This window comes from Neomonachus schauinslandi, chromosome 6 (assembly GCF_002201575.2).
Source record: "Neomonachus schauinslandi chromosome 6, ASM220157v2, whole genome shotgun sequence".
Taxonomy (NCBI): domain Eukaryota; kingdom Metazoa; phylum Chordata; class Mammalia; order Carnivora; family Phocidae; genus Neomonachus; species Neomonachus schauinslandi.
This window is the reverse complement of record NC_058408.1, coordinates 92,632,979-92,657,264: the sequence shown is the minus strand read 5'-3', so window position 1 is coordinate 92,657,264 and position 24,286 is coordinate 92,632,979. Positions and strand designations below refer to the sequence as shown.

At 35.7% G+C, this 24,286-nt stretch overlaps 1 protein-coding gene across 2 annotated transcripts in view; it reads left to right on the top strand.

Annotated features, from left to right (window-relative positions):
* JMJD1C (jumonji domain containing 1C) overlaps nt 1-24,286 on the top strand; it is a 265,106-nt gene that overhangs the window by 219,214 nt on the left and 21,606 nt on the right. For both annotated transcript variants that reach the window (XM_044916040.1, XM_044916039.1), the window contains 10 exons: nt 1,460-1,584; nt 2,578-2,721; nt 2,822-3,014; nt 3,136-4,823; nt 8,822-8,994; nt 9,477-11,683; nt 16,055-16,256; nt 18,709-18,923; nt 19,865-20,017; nt 23,754-23,843. In XM_044916040.1, coding sequence (XP_044771975.1) covers nt 1,460-1,584; nt 2,578-2,721; nt 2,822-3,014; nt 3,136-4,823; nt 8,822-8,994; nt 9,477-11,683; nt 16,055-16,256; nt 18,709-18,923; nt 19,865-20,017; nt 23,754-23,843 — 5,190 coding nt within the window. The remainder of the gene's footprint in view (nt 1-1,459; nt 1,585-2,577; nt 2,722-2,821; nt 3,015-3,135; nt 4,824-8,821; nt 8,995-9,476; nt 11,684-16,054; nt 16,257-18,708; nt 18,924-19,864; nt 20,018-23,753; nt 23,844-24,286) is intronic.

The window sequence follows — 24,286 nt, the reverse complement described above, 5'->3', positions numbered from 1 at the left end:
ATATATATATATATATATATATATATATATATATATATATATATATAATTAGCAACTTTTGTTTCCTTATCATATTCTTAGAGGTGAAAAATTGAGGTAGTATAGTCCCTGGCCATCCTAAACAGAATTATTATGTGAGGCTGACTCCAAATTGTGTTTTGTGGTAGGAATAAGACAGTTAAGAATTGAAAACCGTGCTAGTGGAAATTGAAAATTGGTCATGTTTGGAGTTAACTCTATAAGCTTTTGCTATATTACATTTTTAGAGTCTTATTCTTCCATAGTTAGAAAAGACTAGAGTTTGTATAATTGGTTATCATGGCTCTGAATATATTTAATTTATAGGTCAAATGGAATATTTTCTGTACATTTGCTAATTGACTTATTTTAGGCTGATACTGGCAGAGTTTTTTTTTTTTTTTTTGAAACTGGCAAATAAATATTAAACCATTAATTGGTATGTTGAATGGCTTATAACTGTCAAAGAAAGCATCAGCTTAGGAATCAGAAAAATAAATTCATTCCTAGCTCTTTCACTTAAAATTTTATTTAACCTATCAACCTCATTTTCTTATTTTTATAAAAGGGAAAATAATGTGAATTGAAGAAGATTAAATAAGCACTACCACATTTTGAAAGCACTTTGTAAATTGTTCATGTATAATACTATCATCAAGGTGTACCAGTTTCCACCCTGCTCCTCACAGTTCTTGTTAAACTTTCAAATATTTGATACCATTTTTAGTACCTGAAGTGAAGAAATTTTTATCTCCCATTATTCTCTTCTGTGGAGTGACTTTTGTTTTGATAGGCATATTTAAATATATGCAGGTACATATCTTTTATTATTTAATCCTTCCCTTTAAAAAGTGAGTTTAATCCAAAAGTACAAGATGCTATTTCTTTATTTAAAAAGCATTTTAGTGCCATATTTATAATTCACTTAACAGTCTCTATGTGTTGTAAGACTTTGGCAGCTTTTTCTAGCTCTCACAGAAGAATTAAAATTTATAGTTATTATGGTAGAATTTTGGCAACTTAGAAAACTCAGATATTGAGTTCCAAATTACCTTTCCATTTCAGCCAAGTAGTAGTCCTCTATGTACCCCAAACCCTTTAAGTAGCTTTGTAACCTTATGACTTTCTAGACCACTCTAACTTTACATTTTGTGCTTAACTCATGATCCTAGAAACTTTTTTTCTGACTTAAAGTACTTTATTTCGATTGAGTTAGGAAATACATGTGTAGTAGAGTGTGTTCAATGATAACTTCACAATGATCTGGCTCTAAAGTATGTATATATCACTTCTAATACATTTTTTTGAAAACTGATACTTGAATAGGATATTACTCATATATCACAAAGCTCATGTTTCTCCTAAAAGGTAGTCCTTCAATGAAAATGTCTCCATTTAAGATACCCTATTTCTTGTGTGTGTGTGTATGTGTTTTTTTAAGGTCCTTATTCATTAAATGGATACAGAGTGAGAGTATATAGACAAGACTCTGCCACCCAGTGGTTTACTGGCATAATTACTCATCATGATCTCTTCACTCGCACCATGATCGTTATGAATGATCAGGTAAATAGTCCAACTAATATTTTTGGAGAGATATTAATAATTCAGATATTCCATGCCTTCCAAATAATGGTTCAACAGGTTGACACTAAATAATTTTCATCTCTAGGTATTTTTTGTAGTCATACACTCCTAATAAGTTTAAATGTATCTGATGCTAATTAGAGGTCACTTTAGGTCATAGGGAGATTAATGATAACAAATTTCAACAATGATTAAATCAGTCCCTGGAATAGAAGCATCAAACTCTAGTTGATCAGCCTTTTTTTTAATCCTTAGGTCACCTAAAATTTTCTTTCTTAAAATCTCATTTTTCTGTCTCCGGTAATAAAAATATTTCCCAAATGATTGCTTTTCACTAATGAAGACTAATGCACACCACGATAGGTCTTATCAAATCAAGTTTCATAGTTGGTATGCTCCTTTAAGTTTTATGGTGAGTATTAAGGACACAAATTTCATATGAAGTTTTAAAGAACAGTCTGAATGTCTGTTATTTAAATCTTTCAAAGCTGTGGTTTATTTACCAAAAAAAAAAATTACACCTTCCAAATTGAGTGGATTTTGGAGGGTGTATAAATGAATGCCCCATTAGAAACAATCCAAATGCTTTGGGTTAGAATTTTAGCCAAAATGCTGAATACATTGTATTGTTTAGTTGTATTTAGTTTTTTTCCTAAAACGATGACAAACTTTCACTTCTCAGTGAAACTTAGAATTGCCTTTCCTTTTTGAAGGAGTTGCTTCTTTAACCTGTCTTTTTAAAATTATTATTATTTGTGTCCATTTACCTAGTTTTTGTCATTTTCTTCTTCTTAAACTCTACTTTCTTAGTTTTATTTTATAGCTGGTTTTTGGAAATTACTTCTTTTTAAAATACATTTTATGAATTGGTATTATACTCCTGATTAATTCTTATCCTTACTTTTATACCTAATGTTATATTGACTAACTGATTGGATTTAATTTTTGTTCTTGTTTTGTGTCATGGATTAGGTACTAGAACCACAGAATGTCGATCCTTCTATGGTTCAAATGACCTTTCTAGATGATGTTGTTCACTCTTTGTTAAAAGGTGAAAATATTGGCATTACATCACGGCGAAGGTCTCGTGCCAGTCAAAATAGCAGCGCTGTTCACGTATGTATGTTGTTAGTGATATATTATTATAAAATATTTTTCCTCAGATTACTTAGGATCAGGTAGTAAATAATCATTGTTAAACTGGTTATTTTTTTAGAGTCATTATACACGTGCCCAAGCAAACAGTCCCAGACCAGCAATGAACTCCCAAGCTGCTGTACCAAAACAGAATACACACCAGCAACAGCAACAAAGAAATATTCGTCCAAGTAAGAGGAAGGGCTCAGATAGCAGTATACCAGATGAAGAGAAGATGAAGGAGGAAAAGTATGATTATATAGCACGAGGAGGTAGTACTCATTTTTCTTTTTAAGGGAATGGGAATAAATAAAACAAAAATACTTACAAGATGTACTTATTTAATATTTTAATTATGAAAAATAAAACTGTTCCTTTTTTAAAATTTTACAGAAAATCCTAAAGGGAAAAACAAACAGTTGATGAATAAAAGAAGGAAACCTGAGGAGGATGAAAAGAAACTAAATATGAAAAGACTACGAACCGACAATGTTTCAGACTTTTCTGAGAGCAGTGACTCAGAAAATTCAAATAAGAGAATGATAAATAATTCCTCAGAGCAGAAGCCAGAGAATGAGTGGAAAAATAAAAACACTTCAAAGATTAATGGAGAAGAAGGAAAATCCCAGAATAATGAGAAGGTAGGAGAAGAGACACTAATACTAGATAGCCAGCCTCCCTGGGATCAAATACAGGAAGATAAAAAACATGAAGAAGCAGAGAAGCAGAAGTCTGTTGACTCTCAGCTTCAAGAAAAAATGATTATTCATTCATCAGAGCAGGCCACACTTTCTGATCATAATCCTAATAATGATTTACTTCTTAAGGAATGCAGTATGGAAAAAACACATACAGTGGAATTATTACCAAAGGAGAAGTTTGTATCCAGACCACCCACACCAAAATGTGTTATTGATATTACAAATGACACTAGTTCAGAAAAGGTGGCTCCGGAAAACTCAAGTACCTTTGGCCTTCAGACACTTCAGAAAATGGATCCTAATGTTAGTGATTCAAAACATCCTATTGCAAATGCAAAATACTTGGAAACAGCAAAACAAGATTCTGATCAGAGCTGGGTCAGTGATGTAGTTAAAGTAGATTTAACCCAATCAAATGTTAGAAGTGCTTCCTCAGGAAACGATCACCTGAATATGGAAAAAGAGAAAAATCAGTATGTCTCTTACATGTCTTCTCTAAATGCAGTTTCTGTCACAGAAGATAAGCTGCATAAGCGAAGCCCACCCCCAGAGACAGTAAAATCTAAACTAACTTCAGTCGATGCTCACAAGACAAAATCAAATCCCTCACCTGAAGTTATTAAACCCAAAATTACCCATTCTCCTGATTCTATAAAGTCTAAGGCCACTTATGTGAACAACCAAGCTGCTGGTGAGAGAAGACTAACAAATAAGATCGAACATGAGTTATCAAGATGCAGTTTTCATTCAGTTCCTACTCGAGGCAGTACATTGGAAGCTACAAAGAGCCCGCTTATTATTGATAAAAATGAGCATTTCACAGTTTACAGAGATCCTGCACTTGTTGGGTCAGAAACAGGAGCTAATCACATTTCACCTTTCTTAAACCAGCATCCCTTTCCTCTTCATTCTTCATCCCATAGAACCTGTTTAAATCCAGGTACCCATCACCCAGCCTTAACTCCTGCACCCCACTTACTTGCTGGATCATCCAGTCAAACTCCATTACCTACCATTAACACACATCCTCTGACTAGTGGTCCACACCATTCTGTTCATCACCCTCATTTACTTCCTGCCGTGTTACCTGGAGTGCCTACTGCCTCCTTACTTGGTGGCCACCCACGACTAGAGACTGCTCATGCCAGCAGCTTGAGCCACTTAGCGTTAGCACACCAGCAACAGCAACAGTTGTTACAGCACCAGTCACCTCATCTTCTTGGACAAGCCCATCCTTCTGCTTCATATAATCAGCTTGGACTTTATCCAATTATTTGGCAATATCCTAATGGAACACATGCATACTCAGGACTTGGTCTACCTTCTTCAAAGTGGGTTCACCCAGAAAATGCAGTTAATGCTGAATCTTCATTAAGGAGGGTAAGTTATACTATTGGTTTGCCACATACCAATATATACTTATTAATCACATTTTATTATAATAAAATGTGTTAGAATTTTTCAAACACTTATTTTTCCAGTTACGGTGAAACTTTTGATACTTTGTAACTTTGGAACCATGGAAGCTGAAATCTCAGAAAAGCCTATTTATTTTAAAAAGCCAATTTAAAGAAGTAAAACTTCTTAGATTGCTTTTGACATACCTGTTATGAAGAATGTCCTCATAACTAATTATGGTACCTATCTGTAATTATTTTGCTCAGCTAAATTCCTAGAAGTGAAATTTGTAGATTAAAATTTATATAAATTTGTAAGGCTTCTGATATATATCATCATCTTACTGTTTTTTTAAAGTGGGTGGGAAGAGGGGGAGAGAGAATCTTAAGTAGGCTCCATGCGCAGCACAGAGCCCAGTGCAGGGCTTGATCTCACAACCCCAAGATCATGACCTGAGCCGAAATAGAGTTGGACACTTTGAGCCACCCAGGCTCCCCATCATCAAATTATTTTTAAGACAGATTGTTATATTCACCAGTTAGATATATTGATGGTCTGTTACAAGCTATGATTCTCTGAGGCCCTTGTTCTTGTAAGGGTGCCTAGGTTGGAGACTTCTGGTATTTGGGAGTAAAGTTAGGGCTGAGATCCTGCCAACATCAAATATGAGGAATGTTGTAGAAGGTGGTGGTATAGAGAGCTCTTACTCCTTCATGAGCTAATGTGGTTTCTCTAGCCAAATTTATTTTCATACTAAGAAATGATTGTTGAGGAGTGCCTGGGTGGCTCAGTCAGGTAAGCATCTGCCTTCGGCTCAGGTCGTGATCCCATGGTCCTGGGATGGAGCTCCACATTGGGCTCCCTGCCCAGTGGCGAGTCTGTTTCTCCCTCTCCCTCTGCCTCTGTCCCCAACTCATGCTCACTCTTCCTCTCTCTTTCTCAAGTAAATAAATAAAATCTTTAAAAAAAAAAAAAATGCCTGGGTGGCTCAGTTGGTTAAGCATCTGCCTTCCGCTCGGGTCATGATCCTAGGGTCCTGGGATCGAGTTCCACATCAGGCTCTTTGCTCAGTGCAGAGCCTTCTTCTCCCTCTGCCCCTCTCCCTGCTTGTAGTCATTCTCTCTCTCTCTCTCACACAAATAAATAAAATCTTAAAAAAAAAAAAGAAAGAAAAGAAAAGAAATGATTATTGAGGGCATTACCACCCCCATTATCAAAAATAGTGAGAATCGGTGCCATAAACTCTAGGACACAACTCAGTTGTTGGTGCAGCCCAGATTGCTCTTCAAGTATCCCCCCAGAACCTTTTTTTAAACACTATTTATTTATTTTTATTGTGGTAAAAAGCAACTAACATTAAATTTACCATCCTAATCATTTTTAAGTGTGCAGTTTAGTAGTGTTAAGTATATTCACATTGTTGTGCAACAAATCTCTAGAACATTTTCATCTTGCAAAACTGAAACTTTATACCCATTAAACACTAATTCCCTTTCCTCTTTCCCCCATTTCTTGGCCAACCACCTTTCTACTTTGTTTCTGTGATAGATAATTCATTTGATGGAATCATATAGTATTTGTCCTCTTGTGGCTTCTTTCATGTAGCATAATAGCTTTGATGTTCATTATATGCATGTACCACATTTTCTTTATACATTTGTCAATGGACTTTGGGTTTCTTTCACCCCTGGACTATTATGGATAGTGCTCCAGTGAACTTGTGTATTTTTGACCTCCTCCTCATTTGGGCAAGATGTACAGTAAATATGTTGGGGGTGACAATTTGGAAGGTAATGCTAGTGAGCTTCTCACTTCAGAGATAATACTGCTTATGTAGAGCCTTGGTAATAGATGCAAGGGTGGTGTTCCTCATGCCAAAAGTTTGTCAGAGGAATTGTTATATTCTGGGTAGCAGCGATGACAATATAGTAATGAGTCCTTCCTTGATTCCCAAGTTGTGATTGTTGCCCTTGGTGAAAAGGGGCATCAAATGGTTAGTGGTGCAAGATAGAGTTCTAACAGTCCATTCTTGATGGTGCTATTGAACTTGTGGTAGGTGGAATCTTACTGGAACGTTATGTAGTTGATGTCAATGAAGAGTCACTAATTACTACAATATCCTCCTTGCCATTATTGAAAGCAGGTCTGGTGACCGTAGTGCCTAATACGCCCACAGTTTTACTCTGACCCTTCACTCTCGTGTCATGAATGTTAGGTGCAACTGATACTGGACAAAGGCAGGCTAGAAGAATACATGAGCTGGCAAATAGTTTTGAGTCTTCTTCCATAATTTCCCAACCCTGAAAAACCAATCTAAGTAACTGTTAGAACTGGCTTGGGTAGGATTTTCTCTCAGTATATGTCATTCTAGCCTCCATGTATATAAGGGCATAAAATGTTTTATTAACTGGTCATAAACTTATTAAACTAAAAACAAGCATGTGAAATTTTCATTTGTTATGTAAAATTATAAAGGAGTACTCTTAACCCTAATATTGTAGGAAGTAAAGAAAAAATTAGGAAACACTTTTTAACGATATCTTATAGTCAAAAATTTATCATTACCGTAATTGATTGCAACTTAATACTTCTGGATCATGTAGAACTGAGGCCTTTTAAACATATTTGAGGGGCGCTTGGGTGGCTCAGTCGTTAAGCGTCTGCCTTCGGCTCAGGTCATGATCCCAGGGTCCTGGGATCGAGCTCCACATCGGGCTCCCTGCTCCACGGGAGGTCTGCTTCTCCCTCTCCCACTCCCCCTGCTTGTGTTCCCTCTCTTGCTGTGTCTCTCTCTGTCAAATAAATAAATAAATAAAAATCTTAAAAAAAAAAAAATATTTGAATGATCCTTATGCATGTGTATATATATATTTTTTCTCTAATGTGAGATTTGTACTTTATAATATATATTTTTAATCTAAGCAGTTTTACAGCAGCATGTTTTTGGTGTGACTTTTGCATTATCACTTTGAGATGTAAAATTTACTCTTTGTTAAAACCAAAGGGGATTATATTTTCTCAATATTGCCTCAATGTATAACTCCACAAAGTATGTTCTGAAAAAATGTCAGTGTGTCATAGTATGGAAACCATCCTTAAACATGTAATTAGAGAGTTTTAAATATCAACATTGAGATCAATGTCACCAAATATTCAGAATGAGAAAGGCAGCATATGGATATAGAAAAAATTAATTTTATTGCACTTCCACACCTCCTAAGTTTAATGGTCCAACAGTGTTTTATAGCTTATAGTGAAACACGGAGTACAAGTGGGCTTTGAAAATATAATCTTCTGTCTATTCTAAGTAAATTGTTACATTGGAAGAAGTTGTTTATTTTTGACAACAAAAATTGGCAAATGAACTTGATATCTCTGTTTCTGGTTGCGTGTACTTTAAGAATAACAAATTCTGGTTTTTGTATTAGCAATATACTTTTGGTATTAGAATGACTGGAAATCTGATGAATTAGGCTTTCTGGGGCGTCTGGGTGGCTCAGATGGTTAAGCGTCTGCGTTCGGCTCGGGTCATGATCCCAGGGTCCTGGGATCGAGTCCCACATCGGGCTCCTGGCTCAGCGGGGAGCCTTCTTCTCCCTCTCCCTCTGCCTCTCTCCCTGCCCATGCTCTCTCTCTCTGTATCTCTGTGTTTCAAATGAATAAATAAAACCTTTAAAAAAAAAACAACTAGGCTTTCTGTACATTTATAAGTTAAAGGCAGTGTTTCAAGATCTACAGTCAGTAAAATAAACAACAAATTTTTGGAAATTACTATTTTGATGCTGATTGATTTTCTCCATCATATGGAAAAATCCATATAATTATGTTATTTATTTGTCTGAGTACTTTTCATAAGATGCATTTAGAAGAAGTCACATGCTTCGTAAATATGCATTATAGTCCTGCTATGATATTGTGTTTAGCTTTTTCTAGTAACTGAAGTCTGATATATATATATATATATATATTTTGTTAAATAGAATTCTCCCAGTCCTTGGTTACATCAACCCACCCCTGTGACCTCAGCAGATGGTATTGGATTACTTAGTCACATTCCTGTCAGACCTTCCAGTGCAGAGCCTCATCGGTCTCTTAAAATTACAGCACATTCCAGTCCACCATTGACAAAAAGTTTAATAGATCACCATAAAGAGTAAGTTCACTAATGCTTAAAACTTAAAAATACCTTGTCTTTTATAGTTTTTCTTAATTCACTTTCTAAACGGGTAATTTTAAGTTAATAAACATCTTAAAAGTAGGCTTTGTATAAGTACTGTTCTTTCCATTTTGATATATCTTCTGATTTACTCAGGAGTATTAAAGTAAATGCAAAGTGGGCGCCTGGGTGGCTCAGTCGATTAAGCAGCTGCCTTCGGCTTGGGTCATGATCCCAGGGTCCTGGGATCAAGTCCCGCATCAGGCTCCCTGCTTGGCGGGGAGTCTGCTTCTCCCTCTGCCTCTGCCATTCCGACCCCCCTACTTGTGCTCTCTCACTCTCAAATAAATAAAAGATTTTATAAAAAAATAAAGTAAATGCAAAGTTGTGTTTTACTTTCATAATACTGCATAGATGCTATCTTCATATCATGCAAGAAAAAGTTGTTACAGAAACCTTTATGTTTATTTTCTTTACAGAGAATTGGAGAGGAAAGCTTTTATTGAACCATTACGTTCTGTTGCATCCACATCAGCAAAGAATGACCTGGATCTAAACAGGTCACAGACTGGAAAAGATGGTCTATTGCATAGACATTTTGTGGATCCTGTACTGAATCAATTACAGAGACAACCCCAGGAGACTGGAGAGAGATTACACAAATATAAGGAGGAACACCGTCGAATCCTTCAAGAAAGTATTGATGTAGCTCCCTTCACAACTAAAATCAAGGGGCTCGAGGGTGAGAGGGATAATTATTCCAGAGTACCGTTGTCATCTTCTAGCCCTAAAAGCCATGTCATCATCAAACAAGACAAAGATGTAGAATGCTCAGTATCAGATCTTTATAAAATGAAGCAGTCGGTGCCTCAGAGTTTGCCTCAAAGTAACTATTTCACTACATTGTCTAATAGTGTGGTCAACGAACCACCAAGGTCATATCCATCCAAAGAGGTTTCAAATATTTACACTGAAAAACAGAGTAATTCTGTTGCAGCAGCAGCTAATCCTCAAACTCTGACTTCATTTATATCATCTCTTTCAAAGCCTCCACCTTTAATTAAACACCAACCAGAAAGTGAAGGTTTAGCAGGCAAGATACCAGAACATCTTCCCCATCAAATTGCTTCTCACTCAGTAACAACTTTCAGAAATGATTGTAGGAGTCCTACTCATTTGACAGTTTCTTCTACAAATGCACTCCGGAGCATGCCTGCTTTACATAGGGCACCAGTATTTCATCCACCAATCCACCACAGCCTGGAAAGAAAGGAGAGCAACTATAGTAGTCTTTCCCCTCCAACTTTAACCCCGGTCATGCCTGTAAATGCTGGTGGGAAAGTTCAAGAATCACAAAAGCCTCCAACTCTAATTCCAGAGCCAAAAGACTCTCAGGCAAATTTTAAGAATTCTTCTGAACAAAGTTTGTCAGAAATGTGGAAATCTAATAATAACCTCAGCAAAGAGAAAGCTGAATGGCATGTGGAGAAAAGCAGTGGAAAGTCACAGGCTGCTATGGCATCTGTCATTGTACGTCCACCATCTAGTACAAAACCTGAGAGCGTGCCAGCAATGCAGTTAGCTTCCAAAGATCGAGTTAGTGAAAGATCTTCAACTGGGGCAAATCAAACAGATTGCCTCAAACCAGCAGAAGCTGGAGAGACTGGAAGAATCATTCTGCCAAGTGTGAATTCAGACAGTGCTCACATAAAATCTGAAAAAAATGTCCAGGCTGTCTCCCAGGGCAGTGTTCCCAGTTCAGTCATGTCTGCTGCAAATACAATGTGTAATACCAAAACGGATGTATTCACATCTGCTGCCACTACCACTAGTGTTTCCAGCTGGGGTGGTTCAGAAATAATTTACTCTCTATCAAATACCATTTTGGCCTCTAAATCCTTAGAATGTACCTCTTCAAAAAGCGTCAGTCATTCCGTGGCTCATATACAAGAATGCAGGGTCAGCACCACAGCTCCAGTTACACCAGCCAGTAGTCAGACAGGAAGTGCTGTTCAGCCCAGCTCTGGGTTCTCAGGCACAACTGATTTTATCCATTTAAAAAAGCACAAGGCAGCATTGGCTGCAGCTCAATATAAAAGTAGTAATGTCAGTGAGACTGAGCCTAATGCTGTGAAAAATCAGACATCTTCAACCTCCCCTCTCTTGGATAGCACTGTAGTCTGTAGTACAATAAACAAAGCAAACTCTGTAGGAAATGGGCAAGCATCCCAGACAACTCAACCTAACTACCATACTAAGCTGAAAAAGGCCTGGCTTACTAGACACTCAGAGGAAGATAAAAATACTAATAAAATGGAAAATTCAGGGAATTCTGTATCAGAAATTATTAAGCCATGTTCTGTCAATTTAATAGCCTCTACATCTAATGATATACAAAATAGTGTGGATAGTAAGATCATAGTTGATAAATACGTAAAAGATGATAAAGTCAGTAGGAGAAAAGCCAAAAGAGCTTACGAATCTGGCTCTGAAAGTGGAGACTCAGATGAAAGTGAAAGCAAGTCAGAGCAAAGGACTAAGAGGCAACCTAAGCCAACTTACAAAAAGAAGCAAAATGATTTGCAGAAGAGAAAAGGTGAAATAGAAGATGATTTAAAACCCAATGGGGTTCTCAGCAGGAGTGCCAAAGAAAAAAGTAAATTGAAATTGCAGAGCAACAGTAATAGTGGTAAGTTAATTACTTTTTTTTTTATCTCACGTAAAATGGGCTGTACGTGAAATAATGGTGTCTTTCTCAAAAGATTAATGAGCTAACAGGCATCTTTTGACTTTGTTTGCATGCCCTACTCTATTGTATGTGCTCGTTGACCTCATTTCTGCATTTCCCATGTACCCGTAAAAGGAAATGAGAGAAGACCTATCTCTCCATATTTAATAGACTTGTAGATATATGTTTTACTTAGCATTCATATTAACAAAAAGCCAATGTGTTACTTAGTAGTTACTCAAAATTTTGACCATTTCTAAGAACTGTTAAAATGCAGTTAAAGCTATCACACCAAAAGAGGATTCCTAATAATTAGGTATTTGCCTTTACCATGATGTAGTTGTAAAAGAAATCCTATTCACGTGTACTTCCTTTAAGTCACTTTTTTAGAAGAAAATTGCTTCCATTAGTATGGATGTGGCCTATTTCTCATAGTCACATTTTTAGAAGAAAATTGCTTCAATTAGTGTGTTTGTGGCCTGTTTCTCACCCTTCTCTCATCTGGTAACAAAATTAAAGGCTTATTGAGATTACCTTCTATTTAACTAATATTGCTACTCACTCGGGAAGTTCTTAACAATGGGTAAAAGTTAAATAAAAGCAAGGGATTATGGTTTTGTATGCTCATTTCTATATTCAAGAAGAATTTTCATAAGTAAAAGTTTCAAAACTGATAATATTTACATTTCATTTGTGGCCTCAGCAGGGCAAAATAAGTGATACTTGCCAGTAGTATTCACTATAAAGGGTTTCTATGTTTTTACTCTAGAAGTAGTTTTTCTCAGTTTGCTTATTTCTTTTTAGGTATGTTGCACAATGCAGAAAGCACTTAATAGTTTCACTATACCTGTGTATTCATCCACATACAATATATGAAATATTGACAATGTGGACATTCAAGAAGTACTTTCACAAGCATTTGGATGCTTGAAGGTTCTTATTTGGGCCTTTTCACTGAATGAGGTTTTTTCACATGCCTGTGTGGAAACCAGAGGCAAAGTGAAGGAGAGAAAAACAGGAGGATGGAATCATAGAAAAGGACAGTCAGAAAGTGAAAGACCGAAGGAAAACAAGCTCAGCTAGAGACAGGCTGACAGACTGAAATGCAAATATAGTCAGAAGAAAGAGAGGGAGATTGACGTCGGAGGATACTGGATACATGCCATTTATTTGAGTATTGGATTGTGTACAGTGTTGTTTTTTTCTTTCTTGTGTGTTCTACTTCCCCAGTGAATTCTTAAGAGCCTTAGTGTGGTCAGTAATTGTTTTCTTTTCTGTTTCACATAACATTTCCTTTGGTGTTGGGTATACAAATACTTGAGTTAAATTTACAGAAAATGGAGATAGGAATCTTCCAGCTTTTAACACTTAGAAAGCTCTTGTGAAGTTAAATTTATAAAATTAACTTTTAATGAAGTACATATTCTATTTCATTTTGAGACCAAATGTACATGTTCCCAAGTAAGAGTTTGAAGACAAAGACTGAAATCAGTACTTTCCCTCCAAGTTGTGACGCCTAGTTAAATCTCTTCCCCCGCCCCCACTTAGTAGCTAACAGTTAACCTCAGAGAGGGTATTCTAAGCCCCATCTAATCCCAAGTCCAAAATAATAATAAGTGACTGTTACTTGTCATCTGTTAATTATGGCCAGAGTTGTCTAGGCTTTGTTCTGGCTATCTAGAAAAGTTCTCTAAGTTGGGAGTTTATGAATCTAGCTTCCAAACTTTGAGTGGATTATCTATCTCGTGGATTAAATATGACCTTTATTTTTTTAATGCTCATTGGGGTTGTCCTTGCTCATAGTCAAAAAGAGTAAGTTAAGTTTATACTTAGAGAATATAATGTGATTACATACACTGTAATACATGTGTTAATTATATACATATAATGCTATAAAGAAACTTGTGTTTCTTAGTACATTCTAAAGCCAGGTACAATAGATTTTATCTGCTGTTTTGGAATGTCTTCATATCTGTTGTCTTTTCATAACGATAATTAAAAGTTGGCTGTTTTTCTGTGACTAAATTCTTACATAATTTTATTTTATAAACTGAAATTGCCTATCAAACTTCTAAGTCCTGTGATAAACAAAAACAGTGGTTTTACTATAATCAGTTAATTTCTATATCTCAAAAAATATTTTTATAGGTGATGGCATATCAGAGATTAAAGGTTAGCATGTATTTGTTTCCTATTTTCTTCCTCCCTGGTTTTTTGTTGGCTAGAGCAGCTGTTTGGGGATTTGCTAATAAATTGAGAACTAAGGTTGATCTGATGGTAAGAGAAATACTAGGTATTTTTTGTTGACTAAATACCTTATTCTCAAAGTTTAAATTTTAGATGTTGCCAATAAATTAGATATATAGAATTGAAAGATAAAGTTATTTTATTATACAAATACTATTATAGTAATATTAATAAAAGGAGTTAGTTACCGTCATGTGTGGCCTAATTTAGAAGCAAAAATTATAATACCAAAAACTGTCTATATGACCTGGGCCAAGTCTTTGTAATTTATGCATTCATTTAAATTTACAAAACAGCTCTAAGTGTCTGTTTTGTGTCACAGAATTGAGATTTGCTTTGAAATGTCTGGTTCTTTATTCTAATACTGTTTAAATGGTTCACAGTGGTATGGTTATCCATACTCTTTGAACTGTTCCATTACCTGGAATGTAAAAGCATATTGGTTAATAGTTGTTTTCTAGTCAAAATAGATTGAATTTAGTTTATTCTAAGTGTAATAAATAAAAAAGTAAATAAATGTTTGGAAGCAAGTGTGCCAAGTAAAAATATATGAGCGGTGTACCATTTTTGTTGTTCATTCTGACTTCTAAAAGCTCTGAATTTTTTATACTTCTATAGGGGAAATCTGTCTTATATGCAATGGAGGAGAATTAAAACCCTTTATACAAGGCTTCTGGAAACATTTTATTCCAGAAGTGGTTTGTGTGCACTTAATATGTCTTTCTTTAGTGGATTAAGCCAAATGACTTGCCCTAAGTTAGAAATAGAAGAGGGGGAAACATGTCATTGTAAAGAACCAGGCAGCAAACCTAAAAGGTCTTAATAACTGGAAGCAGATTTTAAATGGGCCATTCTGGAGCTTAAACACAATACTTCCTATGTTAAGATACGTTATCTTGCTGTCATTGTACTACTTACACTATCAGCAGGTAAGTGATAGTGGGAGCTCTTAGAGGTTTGCTACATGTTTCTTCAAGAAATATATAGTCTCAGGAGAATAGTTGTACTGCCTCTTCTCCATCACGCCTGAGTGATTGAAAACACAGGGTAGGAAATATCTTTTAACATGATAGAAATAGCAAATTATGTAAATCTCATACCTGACATACAGATACATTGTAAGTATACTTTTAAGAGTTTGATATTTGCTTGACCCAACATAGGTTGTTTTTAAATAAACATGCTTTTAATTTTTTAATCTGCAGTGTAGATGAGTGATTACTTGAGCCAGTGTTATTACAACAACTAAGTTCAAGTTAATAAACATGATGGAGCAATGATGTAGAGTATAAGTAAATAATTTCTTTTCTTCAAATGTTAGTCATTTGAGGGTTTTTTTTTCTTCAGACTTCTCTGATACTTTTCTTTCTACCGTCAAAAAGTCAAGTTAATACTGGCTTTTTTATTTTCTTCAAACCCTTTTATTTTCTAAAAGGTACTGTTCCATACAGTAAATTAAACCAAATGGAGGGCATCATCCTGAGGGAAAGATACTAAGAGAAATAGCTTACCCCTCTTCTCTCAAATGTTGGTATTATAAAATTACCACTTAGCTTGTCTTAATGAGACACACTTACCTTGGAGAATCAGATTAAATATTTCAAAACAATACCAGTATGTTTGAATTAACCTGTAGTTTCTAAGAGTATTAACTTTTGGTATTCAGTTCTTCGGGTGAATCTTGAAAGAACTTTCTCCTACATATACCAAATTCCTGTGTAGAAGGGCTATATTTTTAGCTATAGATTCACATAGAAAATGAATGATTCCTGTGTTTGCTATTATTACAAATATGAATATTTAATATATAAAGATTTCAGTCAGCTGGAAGATTTACTCAGCTCTGCGTTTCCAGTATACTGACATAAGAGTTCATTTGATTAATAGAAAGTGAGTAAATAGAAATGCTGCTGTGGACTTTTTGTTATTAATGAGGACCTAGAACTATAATGTCTTTGCTTCTTTTTTACAGTCTTAATATATTGTGACAATTGTGTACTTGTCTTGAATTTTATCTCAAGGAGTGTATGTACTTTTTTAAAAAGTTGTAATCTTGCTAATACTTTCCTACTGGTTTTACAGCTGGCATCCCTCGTTCAGTATTAAAAGATTGGCGTAAAGTCAAGAAGCTGAAGCAAACGGGGGAATCCTTTTTACAGGATGACTCCTGCTGTGAGATAGGGCCTAATTTGCAAAAGTGCCGGGAATGTAGACTTATTCGGAGTAAAAAAGGAGAAGAACCAACTCATTCACCAGTGTTTTGTAGGTTTTACTACTTTAGACGGTAAGTGAAAATACATAATTGGGGGAAAGTATGTTTATTGGATATTGGAAATTATACTACCATTCTGAGGGTCCCTTACAGAGGTGGAAATGAGTCCTTTGAGCTTCCCTATTTCTGAAACATTATAAAAGAGTATTAAACTTTTTTTGTGGTAAATTTAATAATAGCTAACTATGGGACTAAATTCATAATTCATATTGTTACTTGTGTTAATATGGCCTTTCTCTTCTGAGAGATTTACTCATCCTTAATGAGAAATGTTATTATTTTTTCTAGAAAATAATAGGAAACAGCAATTTGTTTGATTTAAGAATTTTTTAAAGTTTATGTACTTTGACCAAAACAGTGTTGGATTTATATCTGTATATTAGCTAGAAATCACAAATAGTCTATAAATGTAGGTAAACAATCTAGGCATTAAACTAAAGTCATTGCATTACAATGGACTACCCATACTTTTGTTAAACATGTAGCTATGAAAATATGAGTTATGAGAAAAAGGATGTCAGTACCATGTCATGTCACATTTCACAGGTTTTGTAGTAAGTATAAAAACAACTTGTAGTTGTTATTATCCTACATACTACTGTAATATTAACATTACTAAATAATTCTTCAATACTAAAATCATATATAGACTTTTAAGAGTTCAACAAAAAGAATAGCTGGCTGACCCGGCCAGTAGAGACTAATAGTTAATGTCTCAGGTTGTAGAATCATTCATTCCTGAGTTTTAGCTCTTTCTCTTGGTTCCTGTATGACTTTATTACAGCTAAGCCTGTTTCATATGCATACTAATGATAGTGGTACCTACTGCAGAGAGATTTCATGATTAAATGAGATAAAGTACACAAAGTCCTTACTTTAGTACCAAGCACATATGAATGATTTTATTAATGTTAGCTTGTTATTTTCCTAATAATCACCATCATCTTCCTAAGAGATTAGGGGACACTTTGCTCTGGTAAATATACCTATGCTCCTGGCCCAGTAGAGACCCCAAGAAATGGTATTGGTAGGAACAGAACAGGTTCTGTTTCTTATTTTTACTTCAGGGGCTTTTTAACCAATAATCCCCAAAGGACAGACAACTTTAAAGAATAGATGTAAAAGGTTGTACACATGGAATTGCAGAAAAGATGAACAAGAAATCAAAAGGAAAGTTGGTTGGAGTGCCTGGGTGGCCCAGTCATTGGTTTCTTGATTTCAGCTCAGATCATGATCTCGGGTCATGAGATGGAGCCCCGTGTCAGCTCTCTGCTGGGCATGGAGTCTGCTTAAGATTCTCTCTCTCCTTCTCCCTCGCCCCTCCCCCATCCCTTTCTCAAGAAAAAAGGGGGGGAAAGCAGGTTTGAAGGAAAGACGTTCAGATAGAGATAATAGCACAAAGCTGAAGTAAGATGATGGACTATAACAAAGGGAGAAATCTGGTTTAAAAAAAGAAGAAAAGGTTCAGGTAATAAAAGTATGAGAAAAGGGGGTGATAAAAGGAAATGTTCTTGGTTTCCATCGGAAAAATAGAGAATGAATTGTAATGAACTGCCGATATCCCCTGATTGAGAGTAAAAAGGGTAAGTACTATGATAACTGAAAAATAACCGCCAACAAAGAAAAGAATGGCAATTTTGCCTTCCATATACCCTAAAATTTTCTGAATTGAGTAGTTACATGAATTGGATGTCAGAAGCTGAGAGGAACTAAGCACACATAATTGGGTTCCTAATAAACTTTTGAGAATTTCATCCTTGTTCCTCTAAATCATAAATAGTCATTTTAATTAATGAAAACAATGTATCTGTACTTGGCATTTTTTTTAATCCTCCCGGTGAAAGTCTTGAGGTGATTTAGGGCAGTTTCTTTCCATTTATATATGTATGTATGTATTTATTTAGAGGGAGAGGGGGTACAGAGGAAGAAGCAGAGGGAGAAAGAATCTTAAGCAGACTCCTCGCCCAGCAAGAACCCAACGTGGGGTTTGATCTCAGGACCCTGAGATCATGACGTGAGCCGAAATCAAAAGTCGGACGCTAAACCAACTGAGCCACCCAGGCACCTCAATTTAGGGCATTTTCCACTTAAGAGGTTCTTGATTTAGGTTATGTGTAAAATAACAGCATTACTCTAGGCAGCATTTGGCCAGCATTTTAACTCTTGTCCTCATCAAACACTTGGATTATAGTTTTCATTTGATTGAAAAAATCTTATTTCTTGAAATAACCTAAAATTGGTGCTGCTTATCATTGCCATTTGTGTAACACTATGGGAGTCATTTAAATTTGTTGAATTTAATTAATAATTAAAGTATGTGTGTATATGAAGGACTAACCTATTTTCTTATTTTTTAACATTTATGTGTTCATAATATAAAAATGTAAATTAATTATAAATTTACAACTTTATAAAACTGGACTTCTGTCTAGGTATCTAATCCTTTTATGTTTTAATATTTCAGATTGTCATTTAGTAAAAATGGAGTGGTTAGAATAGATGGTTTTTCTTCTCCTGACCAATATGATGATGAAGCTATGAGCTTATGGACACATGAAAATTATGATGATGATGAACTAGATGTAGAAACTTCAAAATACATCTTGGATATCATAGGTGATAAGTTCTGTCAGTTAGTAACATCGGAAAAAACAGCTTTGTCCTGGGTGAAAAAGGATGGTAAGGAAGTTAAATATACAAATGTACACATTTCATTTTAAGAATTTCTCTTTCAAGTATACTTAATGGGATTAAGTCCCTGAATTTTACCTGGTCTCATTGATATTTAATTTTGATGACACTTTTTTATGTACAGATGCACCTATACGTACTTAAGGTAACATATTTTCCAACTGAGGTTGTAATGAATGGATTATCAGGTCATGAACTCACAATAACATTATGCAGTTTCTACCATTATGACATACAGTTAGCGTCATAGGAGATATTTCAGAAATGAAATGGGGAAATTTCAGCCTTTGCCTGAGAAAGACATAGTCCATACCAGTTATTTAAGTTTTTAATCTAGTGTGGTTCATCACAGTCTTTAGAGTTAGATGGATTTGTATTTTTGAATCTCAGATTTACTACTTGCTTTTAACTGTATGACTGTAAAGTGGAATAACTATCTCATAGCTTTGTTTAGAAAGTAATTATATTTACATATGTAAAGCACCTAACATTAAGTACTCTAAATGTTAGTATGTTAGCTTCTTTTCCTCCCTTTCTCTTAAATCAGTGGTTTGTCCCTCAAGGGATGTGTAACAGTGGCTGGAGACAATTTTGGTTGTATAACTGCAATGCTGGGGGGAGGTGATAGAGTACTAGCATCTAATGGGTGGAGGTCACAGATGACCCTAAATATTCTACATTGCACAGAATAGTCCCTCACAACAGAGAATTATTCAGTCAAAAATCTTAAAAGTGCTAAGGTTGAAAAACTCCATTAGATGTAAATCTTCTGAAGAGAATTACTAATTCAAGAAATCGGTTGATCTTTAGTTAATACATCCTTTGAAGTTCTTGGTTTGCCTTTAAATTTTTGTTTTTATGTATTTCAGCAAAAAGTGTGTGGAAAAGAGCATGTTTGCCTTTAAATTTTTATTTTTCTGTTATTTCAGCCAAAATTGCCTGGAAAAGAGCAGTGAGAGGAGTGCGGGAAATGTGTGATGCATGTGAAGCAACATTGTTTAACATTCATTGGGTCTGCCAAAAATGTGGATTTGTGGTCTGCTTAGATTGTTACAAGGCAAAGGAAAGGAAGAGTTCTAGAGGTTGGTTTATAACTCTATATAAATTGAAATTTATATAATGTTCATTTTCTTTAGGGTCATTCATCTGGAAAATGATATGTGTGTGAGGGTTTTTTATTTTTCCCCTGCTTTCCTTTATTTTGAATATATTACATTAAAGAAGTTTTGTGAAGTTTATTAATGGCCAGATTTTCTAGAATAAAAACTGCATCTACATCCTTTTATCCTCATTAGAAAGATCCACCCTCTCATTTCAAGCAGGTAGTTGTGTTGTTTTTAAGATTTATTTATTTATTTTAGAAAGAATGAGTGGGGTGGGGGTAGGGCAGAGGGAGAAGCCTCAAGTAGACTCCTTGCTGAGCATGGAGCCTGACATGGGGCTCCATCCCATGATCCTGAGATGAAATCAAGCGTCAGACATTTAACTGACTGAGCCACCCAGGCACCCCTCAAGCAGGTAGTTCTTTAATGTAGCCCAGTTTAGGATAGGCTTTGCTACTTTCAGATTCCAGTTTTAGGAGCCCAAAGTCCATTCTAGAACCTGTTAATTACATGGTCATGCACATGAGTCATTTAAATTTCATTAAAACCGTGTGAACTGATTTTTCTAAATAATTGGTCCATAAAGTTCTTTTTTTTTTCCTTCAAATTTTTATTTAAATGCTAGTTAGTTAACATAGTTAACTGTATAACCAATATTGGTTTCCGGAGTAGAATTCAGTGGTTCATCACTTACATAAAACACCCGGTGATCATCACAACAAGGGCCCTCCTTAATATCCATTACCCATCTAGCCCATCCCCTACCCTCCTTCTTCCATCAACCCTCAGTTTGTTCTCTGTCCTTAAGACCATAAAGTTCAAATCAAAACGTTCAAGAGTATGCTTCCATCAGTATCATTTATTCCCTAGTTCTTTGAGAAAAAAGTCTTTATTACATATGAAAGTAGTCTCTGAAGCTGTTATTTCTAATTTCTAGATAAAAATGGCACAAAAACAGGTGTTCTGCATGTTAGTACAGTTGGAGATAATATAAAATGTAAAAAGGAAGTAACTAAATTCACCTTTTCTCATGCTAAAAGTGTTTTTAGAAAAAGTTTATCCAAGGCAAATTTGGAAGTAGCTTCCTAATACTGGTAACCTGAAATTTTTCAGTAATTTGTTTGGGATAAAGTCATCATGAAATGAGAGGATTCAAATTGTGGAAGTATTAGAAGTAAAATCATGTTTGGTGATAGAAACTGTTTAATGTCTAAAAATGATGCATGTCATTTTCATATCCAGGTAACTCTTTTTCAGAATTGTATATCAGATAGATAAATTATGAGTTAGCCATCAGTATCTTTTCCACTGGTAAGGTTATGAAAGCCTTTCTAACTCTTTTTTTTTTTTTTTAATGTTTTATTTATTCATGAGAGTCAGAGAGAGAAGCAGAGGCAGAGGGAGAAGCAGGCTTCCCGCTGAGCAGGGAGCCCGATGCGGGACTCGATCCCAGGACCCTGGGACCATGACCTGAGCCGAAGGCAGACACTTAACCATCTGAGCCACCCAGGCGCCCCTCTAACTCTTTTTCTTAGACACTGAGCACTTAACCAAAAAGACCCCTGTAGTGGGACATATTTCCAAACATCATGGCTGTGTGTTTCTGAAATATGCAAAAGATAGGAAATATGAGTAAAATGTGAAACTGTAGTAAGGAATGCATTCTAGGGGCTCCTGGGTGGTGCAGTCAGTTAAGTATCCGAATCCGACTTGGTTTCGGCTCAGGTTATGATCTCATGGGTTGTGAGATCCAGCCCCACTTGGCCTCTGCAGTCTGCAGAATCGGCTTAGAACTTTCTCTCCCTCTGTCGCTCCAGTGTACATGCGTGCATGCATGCTTCCCCCCACCACACACACCGTAAAATAAATACATAAATATTTTTTTAAAGAAAGGGATGCATTTTAGGCATTTACTATCTTCAAAATTATAAAAATATATTTGGATATTTTCTGTTAATAGGATTGGCTGCACTGTTCATCACATGCATTTTATATTCCTTTTTCCTGGCTCCATATTACTTTTGTTTTCCCTTTGCCTAATTAAAAAATTAATTTATCACATTTTGCTATATTGTATGCATATATATAAGTATGTAGCACTTTTTGAATAAGATAAGGTATGTATAATAAACCTAAATAGTTATGTTGCTATTGATATTCATAGTATTATTAATTTTTAAAAGCATAGTCAGTCACTGTATCTTTTTTTTAGTATAACCTATATGCCTTAAGTTGTATTCTGTATCTATATATCTATTTCACTGTTAAATACTGTAATAAAATCATTTATAGGTTGTTGCTTTATATAGTGGCAATTAGCATAAGTGTCTAAAATATAAGCAGTTAGAAAACATTTACAGGTTACTGTGTAGGCTCTGGAGGGGAAAGTTGGTTTTTTTGTTTTGTTTTGTTTTTTAAAGATTTTATTTGAGAGAGCGAGAGAGCACAAGCAGGGGGAGGGGCAGTGGGAGAGGGAGAAGCAGACTCCCGGTTGAGCAGGGAGCCAGATACAGGACTGGATCCCAGGACTCTGGGATCATGACCTGAGCCGAAGGCCAACTCTTAACCGACTGAGCCACCCAGGCACCCCTAGTTGGAAAGCTTTTAAAGAAAACCAGTTTTAGACACTTCAGACTGGATTTGAATTTTATTTAGTCTGCAGCTTTTCATGAAATAATAGTTGTAGATTTTTTATGCTGAATAAAATGAGCTTTCTGATATTTATTGCATCTATTAACAGCTACAACGTAAGTAGCTATCTGTGTCATCAAATTTATAGAAAAAGATATCCTTGAGATCAAGATAATATTTTTCCTGTGTATTATTTGCCTCATGCTATGCCTTAATATGTTTACAACTCCAGGTATGGAGCCTTGTTTGAAGGCACTAATAACAAATATTTTGTATAAAATAGCAGCTTTTTGACATCCCATGGCAGTTCCTCTACATGTCTTTAAAGCATAAAAGGAAAAGAGCAGTAGCCTCAAATTTGTGTCAGTTTCTGATGTACTAAGATCAGGCGACAGCCCTGTTGGGCACAGAAAATAGTGAAGAGATAATAGGGGATGAGCGACAGAGAAGCTAAAATCAAATAAGGAAGATAGAGGTAACAAATACATTAATGACAATAAATAATGGTAATTTTAGAAAAGGCTAAATAACATCAATTTTGTACCTTGTTTTTATAAAGTTATCAGAATGATGGAACTGTCTTATTTTTTAAAAACCGAACATTTGAAGCCTACCATTGACATTTTATATAATTGTGAAGCTTTTGGGACACCTGGGTGGCTCAGTTGATTAAGCATCTGCCTTCGGCTCAGGTCATGGTCTCAGGGTCTTAGGATTGAACCCCGCATCAGGCTCTCTGCTCGGGGGGGGGGGGGGGCTGTTGCTTCTCCCTCTGCCTGCTGCTCCCCCTGCTTGTGCTTTCTCTGTCTGTCAAATAAATAAGATTTTATGTATTTATTTGAAAGAGAGAGACACACATCGAGAGAGGGAACACAAGCAGGGGGCGTGGGAGGGGGAAAAGCAGGCTCCAGAGCCCGATGCGGGGCTCGATCCCAGGACCCTGGGATCATGACCTGAGCCGAAGGCAGTTGCCCAATGACTGAGCCACCCAGGCGCCCCTGTTAAGCTCTTTTTATACAAACCACCAATTTTATAATTATAAAACCATGACAGATATAAAAATAAATATGTTGTAATCATACAGATAAAGAACTGTATGCTTGGATGAAGTGTGTGAAGGGACAGCCTCATGATCACAAACATTTAATGCCAACTCAAATTATACCCGGTTCTGGTAAGTATAAATGCAAATTATTTACTTAGTAGTGTAATAACTCTTGCTTGCTCTAGATTATTTAGGATTATGTAGGGGTATAATGGAATGGAGAGGTAAGGTTTTTCTAATCTTGAATTGTTTTTGTTCAGTTCTTAGAATCTTCTGTGTAATAAAGCTAGCAAGGTAAGCCCAGCCCCAATGATGAAGAAAGCCAGAGGAACCATTTTAGAGGGGGAAAACTAGAGTGTAATGAAAATGCTTATTAGATTTATGATATTCTCCCCTTTTTGAGCATACTGAATTTTTAATAGTAGAGGTAAGAGAGAAAATAGAGAACATGAACTTGGCTGAATGATCAAACCTGAAATAGATAGAAGAGATGGAAAAAAAAAAACGGGAAGAAAAGTGAAAGAACACAAGAAAACCTGCACAAGATAAACAGGAAAAATTTTATGATCTTA